Here is an 18511-nt window from a genome sequence, read left to right on the forward strand (position 1 = left end):
CTGCACCCGTACAGGGGAAGCATGTCAGCTGCACCCCAGAGCAGATAGCAATTAATTCATAATCAATGATTTGTTTTACTTTTGGGCCTTAAAAATGTTCACTTCACAGAATATCGAAGTTTATCACTTAAGCAGTGGCAGATATTTAACAATACCAGGAGCACAGAGTAACCCATCCAACTGATCCCTCAGCGACGGAGAAGGCCAGAGTCTTGTCTACTGGATGGATCACACCACCGCCAAATTACCTCAACCAAAGTAAAACAAACCAAAAAATGAAAAACAAAACAGAAAAACAAAAATAAAGACATTTAGTTACTAAAGTGATCAGTACTTGGTTGGTTCAGATCATGAAGATCATTTCAGCTTTGGTTTGGTATACAGTAGAAATGCTAAAAACAACGTTAGCAGAAAAAACGTTCTTAATCTTAAATGGAACTGACGACAATTCAGCAAATTTGGTCCCAATTATTTAACGTCAGATTTAAATATTTGCCAGAAAAAAATCCATCAATAGTGAAAAACGAATTTTAAAGACTCCATTTAGCAAATTTCAGCAAATTCTGAAAAGAAAAAAAAAAAGAAAAAAAGAAAGAAAAGAAAACATTTGGAGATTTGAATCTTAAATTGGTCAAAAAAACACCTTAGAAAAGCAACAGACTGCAGACAGGGTGAAGACGGCAATATTTGGTAAAATTCAATATGAAAAATGTACGTATGACATTTAATGTAAATGTAAAACCGTGTCATGAACAGGAATAGAAAGATATAAAATGTGGACCCCAGTAAACAGTTTATTACAACACAGAGTCTAGTTTTAATAATCAAAGGAGACACATTTACAAACATTATCCTAAAGAGAGAGAAATGGGAGACGGGAAGGAAAATAAGACAACAGAAGCGTTCCTATAAAACCAATCTGACCATCCAGACATCACAGCGCCTCTGCGGGAGGGGAAGCCTCCTCGTTTAGGACAGAGCAGGCAATTTAACATTTTAATTATCTCACAAAGCTGAATACCATCCTTACACAGGTCATGTCATTCTTTCATATCAAATAAAATGTCGTAAAAATAAAAAAGAGCCATGTTTTTGTTGTTTGTTTGTTTACCATGAGCACAGATCTGACAGAACTGGCAGCTCAGACCACCTCCCCTAGGAGCCCCTGGTCAGGCTGCAGAGACACACACACGCACACACACACACGCACACGCACACACACAGACACAGACAGGAGAGAGGCGAGGAGAGGCCTAGGGAGGAGGAGGAGGAGGTGGTGGTGGTGGTGGTGGTGGTGGTGATTCGGTGGGAGGTCTCCAGGACGTGTTGCCATGACGACGTCCCTCCATCCTCTCGCGTCAGCTGAAAGGTGTCAAAACGAAGGGTGGAGTTTGGTTTGGGGCAGCCCAGCAAAACACACCGTTCCCCCTCTAGCTATCCATGCACGCACGCACAGTACACACACACACACACTTCTGATAGACCAATAGGAGACCACCTTACTCCCAGAGTGACCAATAAGGGCCAACCTAACTAACCGTAGTAGTGTATCTGGACCTATCCTCAGGACTACTCGTGTCATGCTCCAGTATGAGGGCCTCTGACAGACAGATCAGGACTGTTACAAGTTGATGTTAGTTTAAAGTGGTCAAAGGTCATAGTCCCACTCATGATCCAGCTCCCGACAGACCAGGGTCCCATCTCTAAAGACCCTCCTTGATTCCTCCTGTCCCCTCTCCTCGCCTCCTCCTCAAAACTCATTGGAGGAGAATGTCTGAAGTTCCTCCCCCTGGACCTTCTGTTTTGAGAAGGACGCAAGGAGAGAGGAGACAAGGAGAGAGGACACAAGGAGGGACTTGAGAGATGGGACCCGGGCGCTGGGAGAGGCCAGGGACTGACTACTGGGACGGATGTATGTGGAGTGTCTAACACGGATTCTCAACTCCAGTCTACAGGTGTGCACAAGCCTGTTACTGCCCAGCTCTACCACACCTGACTCAACCAATCACAACCATGATGAGGGGTAGACTGAAGCACGCTATTGGCTGGCTAAGCATTCTAAGTGGGGTGCTAGGGTGGATATTGGAAAATGGCCGGTGATCACTAGAGACGGATGTGTTAGGGCTGGGCAAGAACACAAATGTGCACTGCGTAGGACCAGAGTTGAGGATCACTGATCTAACATACAAGACGTGTTATAATAATGTCACACTACAACGTTCAAATATAGTCACACTAGAAGACTAAACACTATATAACGTTCCACCAGAGGGAGAGGCAGACAGGTTCAATACAGACACTTCATTCAATGACTTATGACAATCTGTCAAGCATAACATTGCATATCATAACACTCAGTCAAGGAATAACAACCCCCCCTCCCAATAACAACCCCCCCTCCCCCCTCCCAACTATTCACCAGGTAAACTGAGTTGGAGTCATTTAAGTTGCCAATCACATTCAACGGTTAGAAATAGTGATTCATAGTTTATCAATTCCATTTGATGGAGTGATCTGATTAACCAAACCGTACGGGTTATGGAGTATGAAGTCACATGGTGCATAGCTGGGAGAACACATCGTACACAACACAGGAGGCCCTGAACCCTCTGCCAGCTTCTCCTCAACACCGCTGTTCAACAGCACCACAGCATCAGGAGGAACAACTGCTGGTTCTCCGGTTCTCCACCAGATGACCCGTCAAATCACCTGATTAACCTGACATTATTCTACAACGTTTCCATGTTTGAGCTTTTCATTTGCCAGACCTTCTTCCAGTATCAATTATTTTAAACCAGGAGTGTTGGGACACAGAAGGTCTTGTGAGGCGTTGGCAGAGTTTGGTGAGAGACGTCATGAACCGTGTCAGAGGGGAACCTCAGGGATGCTGTGGTGACTGGAGACTACAGCTGAAACCAACATGATATGTAGACGTTATTGATGGATGGATACACCAGAGAGGGGGGGGGGGTGGAGAGGGGGGGAGAGAGGGGGGAGAGAGAGAGAGAAAGACAGAGAGAGAGAGAGAGAGGGAGACAGAGAGAGGGGGGGAGAGAGAAAGACAGAGAGAGAGAGAGAGAGAGAGAGAGAGGGCGAGAAAGGACACTAGTGCAAGAAGAGTCAGGAAATCAGCTCTGCATTCTCCTGTGAACCCCACAGAAACCTACAGACAAACTGGAGAGACAGCTAGTCATGTGTTCAGGCCCACAGTACGCTCCCAACGCTGAACCAACAGACAAAACATGTTAACATCTGGGAACACAAATTGACAGGTCGTAAGGCATCAATAGATCAAATGTTTCCGTTGTCATAGAAACATGCCGAGTAAGACCAATCAGAGTGTACGAGATCATAAAGCAACCTCTCATTGGTTGGTCCTGTTTGGGTTCCAGAGTTCTGAGTGCCCGTGGCCACGCCTTGAATCTGGAATCTTTCTGGTGACCTCCAGCTGACCCTAACATCAGTCCACTGACAGGAACCGTCAATGAAGACTGTTCCAGGGTTCTCCTTAGGATGGTTCAACAGCGTAGAGCTGGACTGAATTATCAAAACCCCACTTTGTTTATTCATGTCAAAATGTCCAAAAAACACCAACGAGGAACATAATTTCTGTCGTTGGTGATCAAAGATAGTTACTCTATCATTACTAAATATATAGTTTAATAAAGATACTACTAGTACTAATCTGTACTGGACCGTACTAATCCATCCTGAGAGGTTGCTTTATCACACCAGAACATTCTGTCGTTTCTGCACCTTCCTTCCTGCCTACAGCTACCCCCTAGCTCTGATACCAACCTCCAGTGGTACAGGTCCTGACATCGCTCGGCCAGGTCCCAGATCAATACACTGATCAATACAGACTGATCAATACAGACTGAACACACCACGTCTGAGCTGGCAGTGGTTGGATTCAATACTATTACAACAGAGTCTGTTTTACAATATCAGATTCAAAGACTGAGTGACACGTTCGACCCGTTTCAAAAAGGACAAAAAGCACAGAATGATTTTGATGACTTTGGCATTCACCCATTCTTGCTTTCATCGTCATAACTTGACAAAAACAGACCTTCTGCATTTGGCTACCATTTCACATTACAGTAACATCCCAGATTAGATCGCTGTTGGTGAACTAACAATACAAGTAACAAGGAAATCTCAAGTTTCACTTTCAATAGTTGCACCTAACAAAATGTCAACAAAACATCGTTTGAAACCTAAAAATCAATATTCAGACGACCTGTGAGCAACTTTGTGATGATTTTTAAGTCCTCATTGAAATCCAGACAGCGTTGCTAAGCGTCAGCTGAAGGGGTTAAATCACCTCCTTCTAAAGAGCTCTGCAGCGAAGAGGACTGAACAGTCATCACAAACTGACCGCCTGTTGACGTCGCCAGGCCAACGCACCAACAGCCACATCACAGACCCTTCGGTCACAGGCAACAATCATGTCAGACATACAGAAGGGCAGCCAGAGGATCCAGAGCAAAACCAGGACTGAGGAATAGTCTGTCATACACAACTTATTTAGATCAAGATGAGAACAACTTTTACTTTGGTTAATATAATAATAATAATAATAATAATAATAATAATAATAATAATAGAGTCAAGTTTATGAAAGACCACATTGAGCCTTAACCGCTCAGTCAGAACGCCTTCAGCTCGCTGTCAACTATACATCAACCATGCCATTTATTAAATAAAAACACTATTAATAATAATAATAATAATAATAGTAATAATAGTAATAAGCTTTAGGATTCAAAACAAGAACATTGAGATGTTTTAGTTGAATTTGAATCAGTAAAAACATGGCAAAGACATCTCAAAGTTTTCACAAACAATCAAACCATAATTCCTTCAGTTTCTCAACATCAACAAGCCATGGTCCAATTCTCTCCCTTCTCCCCAAAGTGTGCACTCACCCCCCCCTCCCCCCCCTCCCCCTGGCCTACGCTTCAACCAAACCGATGGTCTTTAATGGATGAAGAGGGAGTGAATTGCTGATCAGGTGCTGTTTGGTCTTTATTGCTGATCAGGTGCTGTTTGGTCTTTATTGCTGATCAGGTGCTGTTTGGTCTTTATTGCTGATCAGGTGCTGTTTGGTCTTTATTGCTGATCAGGTGCTGTTTGGTCTTTATTGCTAAGCGTTTGGATGGTGTGTTTATGTCTCAAAGTTTTTATCGTGTTATGATTGTAACCAGTGTGTAATGTAAGTGTGTCTGCATCTGTAATTAGTTTTGTAATGTGTGTGTGTGTGAGAGAGAGAGAGAGAATTGTCTGAAGTATTGTTTTCCTGGGCTGCTGTCTTGGACCAGGTCTCTCTGGAAGAAGAGATGTGATCTTAATGAGACCATCCTGGTTAAATAACGGTTAATTAAGAAGTACACACTCTGTAGGAAAGGGTAGAGAATGGGACTACAGACTATATTGTGCTAGTGAGGTTGGAGCTCATGGGAAATGTAGTTCTGGTGTACACTGTAGTAAGCATGGACTCATTACCTCAGGTTAAGTATTACCATTCATCAATGGTCAGAAAAGGCCTTACAAAGCATTTACACCCGTCAAAATTCAACTCTGACGAACGTTACTGCAATCCATAATGATGTCACAAGGCAACAGAATGTATAGGTTTAATTTGGTCTATATAACAGAATATATCAATTAGATTTGGTCTATATAACAGAAAATATCGATTAGATTTGGTCTATATAACAGAAAATATCGATTAGATTTGGTCTATATAACAGAATGTTTAGATTGGGTCTGTAGAACAACATTCATACATACAAGTTGGACCGTAACAGAAATGTGACAAACATCTGGAAATGTAGTGTAGACCAACCAAACCTTCTGACACTCTGACAACTTGAGTCAAGAAACCCCTGGGTGAACATCAGGGGAGGCTGGCGGAGGTAGAAATAGGAGGACGGGCTCATTGTCATGCATGGAATGGAATGAAGGACAGAGTCAAGCGTATGTGTTAGACACCATTCCTCCATCCATTCCATGATGACTGATTCCCGCCTCCACCAGCCTCCACCAGCCTCCACCAGCCTCCTCTGGTGAACATCTACTTTATACACACACGCAACATGTTTTTCTCAGATAATCAGATTTGGAATTCTTTTTCAAAGCTTACCAGGACAGAAGTAACAAACGGTCCTATTAGGACACACACATACAAACCCACAGTCAAGGTTACGAGCAGAAAAATAAAATACATTGAGTAAAAACATGGAGGTTCTGATCAGAGAGGAAGACACAGGGCATCAGAGGCCGTGGGGAGGTGGGAGGTGGTCTTACCTGGCTGACCTACCTGCTGTGATACCCTGTAGGACTGCTCCGCTCCTGCTCTCCGCTGTGTTCCCTCTCCTCCTCCTCCTCCTCCTCCTCCTCCTCTCCTGCGCCCTCCTTCACTCCCCAGCAGGGAGTTTAAAGCTGCTGGATTGGTTGTTTGAATAAGAACTATGACGGGAGCCCCCCAGGCCAACGCTTCAGGCCAACGCTTCAGGCCAACGCTTCCACCAATCCAGCACTTTGAACCCTTGCAGGAGAGTAAAGGGGGGCTGCCTCCGGAGGGAGGGGTAGCTTGTTGGGTCGTCCTCTCCTGCTGCCCCCCCCCCCCCGCCCCGGGGGTCAAAGGTCATCAGTGACAGGGTGAGAGAGGGGTCAGGTGACAGGGTTCATACACACCTTCCTCCCCTAGCGGTGACGGTACTCCCTCTCTCTCTCGCGGTCGCGGTCGCGGTCCCTCTCGCGGTGGCGGTCCCGTTCGCGGCTGCGTTCCCGGTAGTAGTCTTCATGGCGGTCTCGGCTGCGGGACTTGTGGCGCCGGCTCTTCTCCCGGGAGCGGCTGTGGTCACGCTCTCTGGAGCGCTCTCGTCTTTCAGAGACAGAAGATCTTTGTTTTACAATTAATATAAAGTTATTTAGTCATAGTCGAATATGGAGGTTCATACACACAACTTCAGACAACAAACAGCCCAGAGGCCTAACCTGACCTCTAACCCTGACTCATGTTAACCTGACCTCTAACCCTGACTCATGTTAACCTGACCTCTAACCCTGACTCATGTTAACCTGACCTCTAACCCTGACTCATGTTAACCTGACCTCTAACCCTGACTCATGTTAACCTGACCTCTAACCCTGAGCACCACCAAAACATAAGCCTGAAATCCTTTAAAGCTATGTAGCAACAGTTAGTTAAAGTATACATTCATTAGCAACAGTTAATTAATTAAGGTATACATTTCTAAGCGACAGTTTGCACTGCTGGCTCTCCTTCTGACATGAACACACATATCTACATTAGACACACAACACCCTACAGGTAATAACACTTCATTAAGGGGCTTTCCTACAGGTAATAACACTTCATTAAGGGCTTTCCTACAGGTAATAACACTTCATTAGGAGGTGTGGGTATTACTCTGACGCAGCCTAATATCAGGTAGATGACCAATCCTGACAGCCTCCATGTTAATAAAAAGTCGCCCAAACTGTCAACATTCTAGAGCGCCACGGGTGACGTTATTCACCACAAATAAATTATATAAATTATACTTCATTTTGTAGCCAATCAGTGTTGTTGCTAGGTAAACACCACATAGAACACCTGGCGCTCTGGGTGGTGAGGGTTCCGGAGCTCTTTGTCGGTTGGTGAGTTAATGGTCTCCGTGTTTGAGAGGATGGGTCTGAGCAAGGCTCTCAATCAAGAGGATGTCCTTTCCTAGAATCACTGATCTACAAACTCTGTTGCAAGAAACGACGACAGATTATGTGATCCAAGATTAGAATCTGAGCAGTGCCTTTTCTCAGACGGTCCCATGGAACACGGAGAGCGAGTGTGTTTGTTTGAGGTGAGACAGGTGAGGGGTGAGACAGGTGAGTGTTTACCTGGAGGCAGATCCGTACGACTTGGACTCGATGCCATGGAGACAGTCTTGCAGGGAGCTGATGAGGACCTTGCAGCGGTCATCAGCTGACACCTTGGACTGCTTGATCAGAGAGATGGCCGTGACCAGCGTCTCAATGGCACTGCCGTAGTCAGCTAGGACAGACAGGGCAGTCAGCACACACACACACACTCCACAGGCAAGCATTAGTGAGTGTGCGCAACACACTTTAAGACTGTGTGTGTGTGTGTGTGTGTGTGTGGTACCAGCACTAGCGTCCGACACGGCCCTGGAGATGGCGCTGCTGGAGATGGCGCGGTTGCGGTTCATGATCTCCTCAAACTCCGCCTCGCTCAGCGGTGTCCGGGCCGACTCCATCTCCCTGGGAGACAAGGTCAGGGGTCAGAGGTCAACCACGCCCACGACTACCCTCCAGAACCCAGGTCACATACACACGTCACTCCCATGGGCGGGCAGCTTTGGCTGCCGTTAACTCCCTCAGCCCCGAGGGGGAAGAAAGTCGCCCAAACTGCCAACATTGTAGAGCGCCACGGGTGACATTATTCACCACAAATGCATAAATGATGATGCTTCATTTTGTAGCCAATCAGAGTGTTGTTGCTAGGTAGACACCACATAGAACACCTGGCGCTCTGGGTGGTGAGGGTTCCAGAACTCTTTGGCGGTTGGTGAGTTACACCACTGGACCGGGTAAACTTAAACAATCAAACCACAATTAATCAATTCACCTGTGAGAAACACTTTGACATGTGTATTTGACCCATGGAGAGGTCACCTCCAACCCAACCACAGCAGAGAGTCAGGGGGCGGGGGCGGGGGGCGGGGTGAGTTGGATGAATTAAGGAGCACACTGGGTTGTTACTGGGTTAAACTCCACACATCAGACACACACACACACACACACAGCTTATCATTTTAGAACGGGGCAAATCCAAATCAATCCAAGCAGCCACTCATAAAGCCAGGCATGTGTTGGTGGGGGTCCTGCCCTGAAGGGGGGCCGCGGGACTCTACTAACCCTGGGTCACTCGCACTGTGCAAGTGCTGGCCGCCATTTTTCAGATCGACCAAACCCTCGTTAATCCAGGGGTCGCCGCGGGGGGCTCTGAGGTCAAACTCAGGCATTAGCGGGGGTCGGAGGTTACTGTAGGCAGCCAGAGGAGGGAGGGACATTCAGGACATGACTAACAGCTAGAAGACCCTCCTCTCACACACACACACACACACACAGCTAACTGGTCATCACACACAGGACGGCTAACTGGTCACAACCCTACAACCCTGACACACACACACACACACAGCTAACTGGTCATAACCCTACAACCCTGACACACACACACACACACAGCTAACTGGTCACAACCCTACAACCCTGACACACACACAGTCTCGGTGAACCTGTGGTCTTCCTATCATACAGGTGTAGGGAGGCGTAGGTGTGTCTGTCCTCTCATAGCTAACAGAGGCCTCTCTCACACACACACACACACACAGTGTATACAACAGAGAGATGTCATTAAGATGGGACATTCATATGAGGGTTCATCCTCACATCACACCATCACTGAGGACAGAATGACAGAATGAACAGGTGAGTAGGAAGGAGGGAGAGGAGGAGAGGGGGATGAAGTGGATGACAGTATGCTGAGTACTCATTTCTTCTCTCTCTTTCCATCAGGAGGTAGTTTTCCCAGACACAGATTAAGCCTAGTCCTGGAGAATCTCCATAGAAGATGCCTTTATCTAGGGCTAGTGTTAATCTAGGACTGGCCTTAACCTGTAGAACCAGTCCCAGGGTAGATGGATGGATGGATGGATGGATGGATGGATGGATAGATACAGTACCAGTCAAAAGTTGGGACACACCTTCTCATTCAATGGTTTTCAAGTGTGCAAAGCTGTCATCAAAGCAAAAGGTGGCTACTTTGAAGAATCTAAAATATAAAACATATTCTGGTTTGTTTAACACTTTTTTGTTTACTACATAATTTCATTTGTGTTCCTTCATAGTTTTGATAACTTCAGTTTTAATCTACAATATAGAAAATAATAAATATAAAGAAAAACCATTGAATGAGAAGGTATGTCCAAACTTTTTACTGGTACTGTAGGTAGATAGGTAGAACCAGTCCCATGGTAGATGGATGGATGGATGGATGGAGGGATGTATAGACAGGTTTGCAGGTGGTCTGTCCTGTGTGAGGTTACCTGGCAGCGGCTCCGTAGTCCCGTTCGTAGGGGGGCGGGCGTCCGTACGGGTCGTTGGGGCCAGTGGGGCCCCCCCTGCTGTCTGAGGGGGGCATGTTGTTGTTGCCTGGGGGGGGGAAGAAGGCTGGGTTCACATGGGGGGCAGGAGGGGGGCCACCAGGAGGGGGGCCGGGCATGTGTGGTGGGGGGGCGAGGGCTAGCGGGGGTCCAATGGGACCGGGGGGGCGAGGGGGGAAGGGGCCTGGCGGCGGGGGGCCCTGCTGTGGGGGAGGGGGGCCCGGGGGAGGGCCGTAGCCCGGTGGGGGGGGGCCGGGGGGGAGGGGACCCATGGGGGGCTGGCCGAACTGGCCGGGGAACATGACTGGGGGTGGGGGGCGGTCGCCGCGGCTGGGGGGGCCTGAGAGGGGAGGGGGGCAGCCCTGGCCAGGGGGAGGTGGTCCTGGGGGGCCGGGGGGGCCCGGGGGGCCAAGGGGGGGGCGGGGTGGTCCCTGCATGCCTCCTGAAACACAGAACACAAACACAGGCTCCTCTTGAGATGGAATCCACAACTGATGATCACGCTTGTAGTGTCATCATCATCATCATCATCACCACCACCACCACTACTACAGCTTGGGTAGCAGCTGTCTGGAGGCATCACTGTCGACAGTCACAGCTGGTCTGCTGAAGCCAGGTAGCTGTCTGTCTGATGGTCGCCCTGAGCAACTCCTCAGTAGTCTCTCTTTCATCTCTCCCATCTCTCTCTGTCCCGTCTCTCTCTGTCTTCTCTCTCTCATCCCCCCCCCCCCCCCCATCTCTCTCGCTCTCTGATCTCTCTCTCCCGTTCGTTCGTCCGTCCCCCTCTCCCTCTCTCATGAACTGCATAATGAATCCCTGGTGATGTCGTCATTAACGTGAGCTGCTGTTCTGAAAGCTCAGGTGAGGTTAGAGAAGCATTCAGGAGAGCAGAGACAGCAGCTGCACCTCAAGTGGATAAATGCAGGCAAAAAGGGTGTTGTTGGTTGAGTTTATGTGTCTGGATGAAGACGCAGGTATATTGTGATGAGTAAAGTTAAAACCATTCACCCCAGCAGGACAACCAAGCAGAGAACAGCTGGGAGAACAGACACTGCAGGTCACTGACATGAACTCAGTACAGCAGGCAGAGAGAGAGATAAAGGGTAAGAGAGACAGGGTGGGAGGGAGACAGAGAGAGAGAGAGAGATAGAGGGAGAGACAAGGGTGAGAAAGAGAGAGAGAGACGGGGTGAGAAAGAGAGAGGGAGAGCAGAAGGAGAAGCTGTTGGGTTTGTAGAAGAGTGAATGGAGGTTAAGGAGCAGACAGGACAGGTCTGGAACTAATCATAACACCCTTCTAGCCTTCTGAGGAAGAGAAGGGAGGAGGGGAGGAGGGAGAGGAGGAGGGAGGAGGGGAGGAGGGAGAGGAGGAGGGAGGCACTCCCTCACACTAACAGAGTCAGGAAAGCAAGACAACATGAAAGGCTAGCAAGCTGCTAAAGCTAACTGCTGCTGTCGCTAACAGGCTGTCGCTAGCGGGACAGACCCCCCCTCACCCCCACCCCACCCCCTCCCCACACACACACACACACACTGCTCTGGAGACAACCTGAAACAGCAACCATCAGTGTAACTCAGTAGGAGATGAGGCTGGCGGGGGTAGAAATCAGAGGACGTGCTCGGTGTAATGCATGGATCAGAACACGCTGTTGTGTTTGGAACCCGTTCCTCATTCCGTTCCATGCATTCCAATAATCCTGTCCTCCGATTTCTACCTCGGGCAGCCTCAGAAGGAGGCGAGGCGAGGCTGGTCACCTCTGGGTCTCCAGCTGCCGTCCCGGCCCGGCGGGAAGCAGCTGAAGTTCATGTCCATCAGGTGGCTGTCCTGGTGCCTGTGGGGTATGAGATCAGGAGGCCGCATCCCCGGCCCTAGGGGGAGAAGAACCACAATCACCACTAGCACACACTCCTCAATGACACACACACTCCTCAATGACACACACACTCCTCAATGACACACACACTCCTCAATGACACACACACACACACACCTAAATGACACACACACTCCTCAATGACACACACACACACACCTAAATGACACACACACACACACACCCACCTAAATGACACACACGCACGCAAGCGCGCACACACGGTGTGTTAACCCAGGCCTGACCAGGGCCAAACCTCAACCCGGGACTAACCAGGGCCACAATCACTTATGCACCAGCAGTATTCCAGCCTAGTGTACTGGGGAGGGTTCTAGGGTTCTGGCTGAGCGCGCCCAGACTTCCGACTGACGTTAACGCAAAACGTTCCTGCTACGTTGTGCCTACTGAGCGCGTGCGTGGCGGTCTGGGGTGGGCGTGGCGTGCGGCCAGGGCAGCAGACCCACCTGGGAAGTGTGGAGGGGGACCTCCGGGTCCAATGGGTCCGGGGAAGCGGTCTCCTCCAGGGCCGGGCGGGCCGGGGAAGCGCCCTCGACCGCGACCCATGGGGAAGCCCCCCCCGCGGGGGCCGACGCCGGGCGGGCCCGCCTTGCCCTCCCCGGACATCTGCCCGCCCTGTGTGCCTGGACATAAGGGAACAAAGACAAGGGACAAACATTCAAATGCCAATTCTCCGTTGCTTGGCTGCAGACGTCCAGCTCACAGGGATACAATAGTCATGTTAAAAAAAAAAAGAAGTCAAAATGACCACGATTTGGCCAGTTTAGTCGATGTGGAATTTGAAGCCTGTATATTAAACTTATCCATAACACACACACACCTTATACTAGTTATTTCTACACAAGAGAATAACTAACTTTTATGCTGGTTTCCCAGACAAATCTTAGGTCTAATCCTAGACTAAAATGCATCTTAAACAGAGATGTTCCACTGACAATGTTAGCATTTTCAATGGAGATGTTCTATTGACAAAGTTAGCGGGTCCACCTACTTTTCCGAGACTGCATCTCAAACTGGCTGAGGGACTGTTTGTTGCAGGGCGTGACCAGAGGGTTCTGGCCATGTAGCTCCCGCTTGGACAGAAGGTCCAGTAGCTTCCTGGAAGAGGCCTCAGAGCCCACACACACTAGGGCAAACCTGGGACAGACGGACACACACACACACACACACACACACACACACAGTCAGTCAAAGTTCATGTTCACAGGCGATACACAGAGGTGTGGACTTCTCACTCTCCTAACTCTGTGTAGTGAGTGATGGACTAACCCTAAACCCATCAACAGAGGGAATCTTCAAACCTATGAGGTCTGTCTGGGCAGGTGTAGAGATAGTACAATTGGACTGAACCATTATTTCTACAGGGGGAAAACACAACCTTTACAGGTGCACCCTGTCCACAATATCTATACAACTACAAAACAACACAGAACAAAGACAACACAGTTAAATACAGACATCAATACATCATATTGAACCACAATATATCAGAAGAAACAATCACATCTTTCACCAACAGCCTAAACTGCCCGAGCAGCACCAGAACATCCAACTGTCCCGTCTGATCCTTCCAGCAGTGAGGAGCACCACAACTAAAAGAATCATGATAATCTAATAGTTATCCAGAAAACCCAGACAGACAGTTGAGAAGTCAGGTGTGTGAGGTCATGGGGTCGGGGCCTCACCCTTTGGACTGGCCGTTGGCTCGGTTCTCAAAGAACTTGATCTCCAACACGTCGTTGACCCCGATCGACCGGATGGCGTCTGTCAAATCCTCATCGGTCGTCCACTAGAAGGAGAAACACCATCAGAAACAACACCTTTTCAGGAGACAATTAACAGCAAGCTGCATGACGACTCCAGCTGGGAACATATATACTGAAAAATATATGCACTCGCTTTGGATAACATATTGCATAATATTACATTATTAGATTTGATGAGTGAGACTGGGCTGGATAAATCACCTTCAAATAATAACCAACAACATGCAAGAGACGTAGAGACGCGCGGGGCCGATGAGTCAGACACATGCACAGTCTTTTAATACACACAACAAATCAAACAAAACCAGGCAGGACAGCAGAACAACCGGATGTGTTCACACATCCTTCCATCATTTACCGGTGCTGAGTGATCAAACCAGAGAGAAGCCTTCTCCCATCTTATCCCTGGGCCAAACCCAGGTCATTCACCCATCTTATCCCTGGGCCAAACCCAGGTCATTTACACATTTTGGGGAGGCTGTTGAATTATTTATTTTTTTGTTGTTGACAGGGGGGGTTTGTAATGGGGGAACCCTGTGCTTTATTCACCAAACAACGCGTTGTCTGGCCACACACACCAAGATGGATAAATCATGGTGAAACAAAACCAAACAACCCAACCACCAGCAGGCTAGACAGCGTGGGGGGGGTGGTGGTGGCCTACCCAGGTCAGGTTGCCGACGTAGAGAGCGATCCTCTTGCCGGTGTAGGTGTAGACTACATTGGGCGGGGCGCTCTTGCTGCCCTCGGAGCCCGCCGGCGCTGGGAGGTTGTCCAGGTAGTCCCGGTCCTCAGGTGCATCGCCGTTATTGGCCGACGGAGAGATGACATCATCGTATAAGTCTATCTGGTCATGGACAGGGTAGTCTGCTTCCTGGGGGGGGGGGGGGGGGGGCAGAGAGAACACACAGACTTAGAAAACTAAATTCAACCATGCATCATTGCTAGGTAGGTCAGTAACGGTTATGTTTTCAGCCGAACCGCCGCAAATAATTAGGAAAATACCCAAATTGGGCAAGAAGGGCCTAAAACAGCATCCTCCCAGATGGACAAACAGCAGTGCTAATCAGCTCACTATCTGGCAGGAGACCAACAACTGACAAACAGGAGGATCAGAGTTCCCCTGCATGTTGCTCTGCCACTCTGCAGCTGGACCTGGGCTTTCCTCCGGGGATAAACATGACGGGTCAGGCTGGACCTGGGCTTTCCTCCGGGGATAAACAGGACGGGTCAGGCTGGACCTGGGCTTTCCTCCGGGGATAAACATGACGGGTCAGGCTGGACCTGGGCTTTCCTCCGGGGATAAACATGACGGGTCAGGCTGGACCTGGGCTTTCCTCCGGGGATAAACAGGACGGGTCAGGCTGGACCTGGGCTTTCCTCCGGGGATAAACAGGACGGGTCAGGCTGGACCTCCAGACTGAACACCGCTGAGGGTCTGGTTAATCCAATATCTCATCAACTCAGGCTAAACTCTGGAAGCCCTCTCTGTCTCTATATGTGTGTGTGGTGTGTGTTCACAGTCATTGATCCATCTGGCTGTCAGTTGGGTGTGTGACCTAAATAGTTTTATTTCAGACTGGTCTATTCCTGTGTGTTTGATTTCAACCTAACAGAATTGGGACTGGCAACAATACACAGGTGTTTGGTAGCACTTAAAAAGGGTTAGAATATAGAATATCTTAAATAACGTGTCAATTCAGTTTACCGATTTCTTCTTAATGTATTAATATGCACAGATTCACTGTGAACAGAGATCACAAACAACATCACATTCCCACTTCATTTACATCAATTTACTTCATGCATCTCAGTGCAACAGATGCAACCTTTAAGTGTGACATTTGAGTGAAAATGTCTCATTTAATGTTTGAAATATTGATCGATTGTCTGAAGTAGTGATCCGACTCCAACCCCCGTGTGAAAACAACGGTTGAGTCGTAGAAACCAAACCATGAAAACAAGGAGCTAGTTTCTTCATCTGATGTTCATTCTGGCTGTTATGACCGTGCTGCAGCTGGAGGTGTGACCGCCGACCGCTCCCGGCCTGGGGCCTGGAGCCTGGGGCCTGGAGCCTGGGGCCTGGAGCCTCTCCGGACGGTGTCTGGATGTTGTGGAAGAGCATTAAAACGTGCTTTGGTGTAGCTAGCTAGCTCGCTAGCATGGCCAGGCCGACCCCGGGGAAAGGGAGGGAAACCCCGACCACCCACCGACACCTCTGACCATACTTCACTAATATCATAACTAATACCCCGCTGACCGCTGGTGGTTTATCTGTCCCTGTAAGGCCGAGGTCTCTCCAGCTCGGCCCGGTGAGGAGCTGCCCTGCGCGGCCACGCTCCTGAGGCCTCCCCGCCGCCAGCCTGCTCCGCCGCATCCCAAACAATGGTGGGCCGACGGGCACACTGGCGTGCGGGGGAAACCTTCCCTCACCCCCCAGGGCCCCAGGGCCCCGTGTCCACCCCGTCCTGGTAAAACACCGTCCCTCGGACGGAACCACACGGACACGACCCCCGCTGGCTGATGTTTCTCTGAACATCCCCTCACCGCCATTGTAAATCCCCGCAGTGAAAACGCTGCTTCACCGAACAACAAGGCAGAGGCGACAGACGACTAAAGTTGCTCTCTGCAATATGCATTTAAAATGGAGATAGAAAGCAACCAAACATAAATATGCCGTTTCTAGGGGCGGAATAGGCGACCCTATGGTGTGCATACCTGGTTAAACTCCTCTTCGACATCGGCGTAGATGTCGATGTGATCCACACCGTCGGCCATTTTCAGTCAGCCTCCTCCTCCTCCTCCTCCTCCTCCTCCTCACAGCCTCGCAGGAACCCGCCGCGCGTCACTTCCTCCGGTGGCCGGGCCGGGGCGCGCGCCCGCGTCCTGGTGCCCGTGCCCGTGCTCGTGCCCGTGCTCGTGCTGGTGACGCAGGGCTCCTGTTTCTGAAGGGTTTCACATCTTCACTCCAACAGTGAAACAACCCAACCTCCATCTGTCTGTGGTCTGTCTGGTACGACCGCTATAAAGGTCTATGGAGACGACAGTGGTCAGGCATCATATGTCATCGATAAAATAAAAATGCAATTATTTAATACAAATAGAAATTTGTATTATATTAAATTTGTATCTATTATATTAGCCTCGCACAGCCTACAGAATGTATTGTTTTATTGTTCTATTTTGTAATACTCCCCTGACCGGAGCCAGTTCCCCCTCCCGCCTGTCAACCTGCCGTCCCCGCCCTTCACACCTCCACACTCATGGCGGCGATCTGAGGACCTAAATGAACAAGATGCAATGGAAGTTTGTGTTTCATAAGAATGAATGACGGTGGATTAGTGCATAGTGCACATGATTATATCGCAGACCTATTCTACTGCCAGAGGCTAATATCTGTGAAAGCAATTGATGAGGGCAATATCTATCGATCGATCTATCTGCCTATCTATCTATCTATCTATCTATCTATCTATCTATCTATCTATCTATCTATCTATCTATCTATCTATCTATCTATCTCTCCTAAAAGACCTCTTCACCCTCACTACCCCCCTGTCCAAGTTTCTCTCCTTTTAATGAAATAAAATACATTTCTTCTTCTTGCATTGTGACTGCCGACGGCCCCTGTTCTGAGCATTGATGACTTTATCTTATGATGACTGATGTTCAGATGATTCACTTACTTAAACAAATGGATTTGTTGTAAGTCTCTTTGGATAAAGGCGTCTGCTAAATGTCTAAAATGTAATGTAATGTCTGTCCGTAGCGGGGGGGGATTGGGGGGTGGTGGAGGTGGAGGAGGGGGTGGAGGTGGAGGAGGGGGTGGAGGAGGGGGTGGGGGTGGAGGAGGGGGTGGAGGAGGGGGTGGGGGTGGAGGAGGGGGGTGGAGTGCATACAAGGCTGCACCCCGCCCCCACTTTGGACACTCTGACCACATCTCGTTGTTCCTGTATCCAGCCTACAGACAAAGACTGAAACAGACAAACCCTGTCACTAAACAAATCAAACTCTGGACCCCAGAGACTGAGAGCACCCTGCAGGACTGTTTTGCTCAGACAGACTGGGATGTGTTTAAAGCTGCAGCCACGCTGGAGGACTCTTCTGTCAGCATACAGGACTATGCTGAGTATGTGACTGGGTACATTAGCACTTGTGTTGACAACATCGTGCCCACCATACAAGTCAAGAAGTTTCCCAACCAGAAGCCCTGGATAAACAGTCAGGTACGCCACATGCTGCGTGCTCGCTCTCTTGCATTTAGATCAGGCAATGAGATGGAGTACAAAGCTGCGAAGTATGGACTGAAAAAAGCCATTACAGCGGCCAAGAGGCAGTACAGAGAGAAGCTGGACGGCTTCTACTCCACTGCTGACTCCGGGCGGATGTGGCAAGGCCTGCAGCACATCACAGACTACAGGACCACCACCAACACCATCAGCTCCACAGACAGCCTGCCGGACGACCTTAACATCTTCTACACCCGCTTTGAGACCTCCAGCCACAGCACAGAGAGGAGGCACACAGACACCGGGACCACCCGACCCCCCTCCCCTCCACTAACCATCTCATCAGGCCAGGTAAACAAAGCCCTGAGGAAGATCAACCCCCGCAAGGCAGCAGGACCAGACAACATCCCTGGGCGGGCTCTCAGAGCA

The 18511-nt window shown here is 49.1% G+C and overlaps 1 protein-coding gene across 3 annotated transcripts; it reads right to left on the reverse strand.

The window, feature by feature from the left end:
* Positions 1 to 776: 776 nt before the first annotated feature.
* On the reverse strand, positions 777 to 16649 carry cpsf6 (cleavage and polyadenylation specific factor 6). Of its 3 annotated transcripts, XM_083692377.1 has the most exons (12): positions 16572 to 16649; positions 14518 to 14727; positions 13773 to 13876; positions 13079 to 13224; positions 12534 to 12710; positions 11951 to 12064; positions 10140 to 10638; positions 8947 to 9072; positions 8174 to 8289; positions 7909 to 8062; positions 6703 to 6910; positions 777 to 1362 (listed from the first exon to the last, which is right to left on the reverse strand). In XM_083692377.1, the coding sequence occupies exons 1-11, from the start codon at positions 16629 to 16631 to the stop codon at positions 6712 to 6714; spliced, it is 1905 nt and encodes a 634-aa protein (XP_083548503.1). In that variant the 5' UTR covers positions 16632 to 16649; the 3' UTR covers positions 777 to 1362; positions 6703 to 6711. The 3 variants fall into 3 exon arrangements, with proteins under 3 accessions (XP_083548503.1, XP_083548505.1, XP_083548504.1); XM_083692379.1 differs by lacking the exon at positions 8947 to 9072 and having other exon boundaries at positions 6703 to 6892; XM_083692378.1 differs by lacking the exon at positions 8947 to 9072.
* Between the last annotated feature and the right edge of the window lie 1862 nt (positions 16650 to 18511).

Source organism: Argentina silus (genome assembly GCF_951799395.1).
Source record: "Argentina silus genome assembly, chromosome: 20".
In the NCBI taxonomy this organism is placed as follows: Eukaryota; Metazoa; Chordata; class Actinopteri; order Argentiniformes; family Argentinidae; genus Argentina; species Argentina silus.

Bases quoted from the DNA above. Each gene is read 5' to 3' on its own strand.
- cpsf6 (XM_083692377.1), bottom strand. From the start codon at position 16,631: ATGGCCGACGGTGTGGATCACATCGACATCTACGCCGATGTCGAAGAG. The intron at 13,877-14,517 runs GTAGGCCACCAC...TTCTCCTTCTAG, and splicing joins ACGTCGGCAACCTGACCTGG to TGGACGACCGATGAGGATTT. The intron at 8,290-8,946 runs GTTAGTAGAGTC...CTTGTCTCCCAG, and splicing joins CACAGTGCGAGTGACCCAGG to GGAGATGGAGTCGGCCCGGA.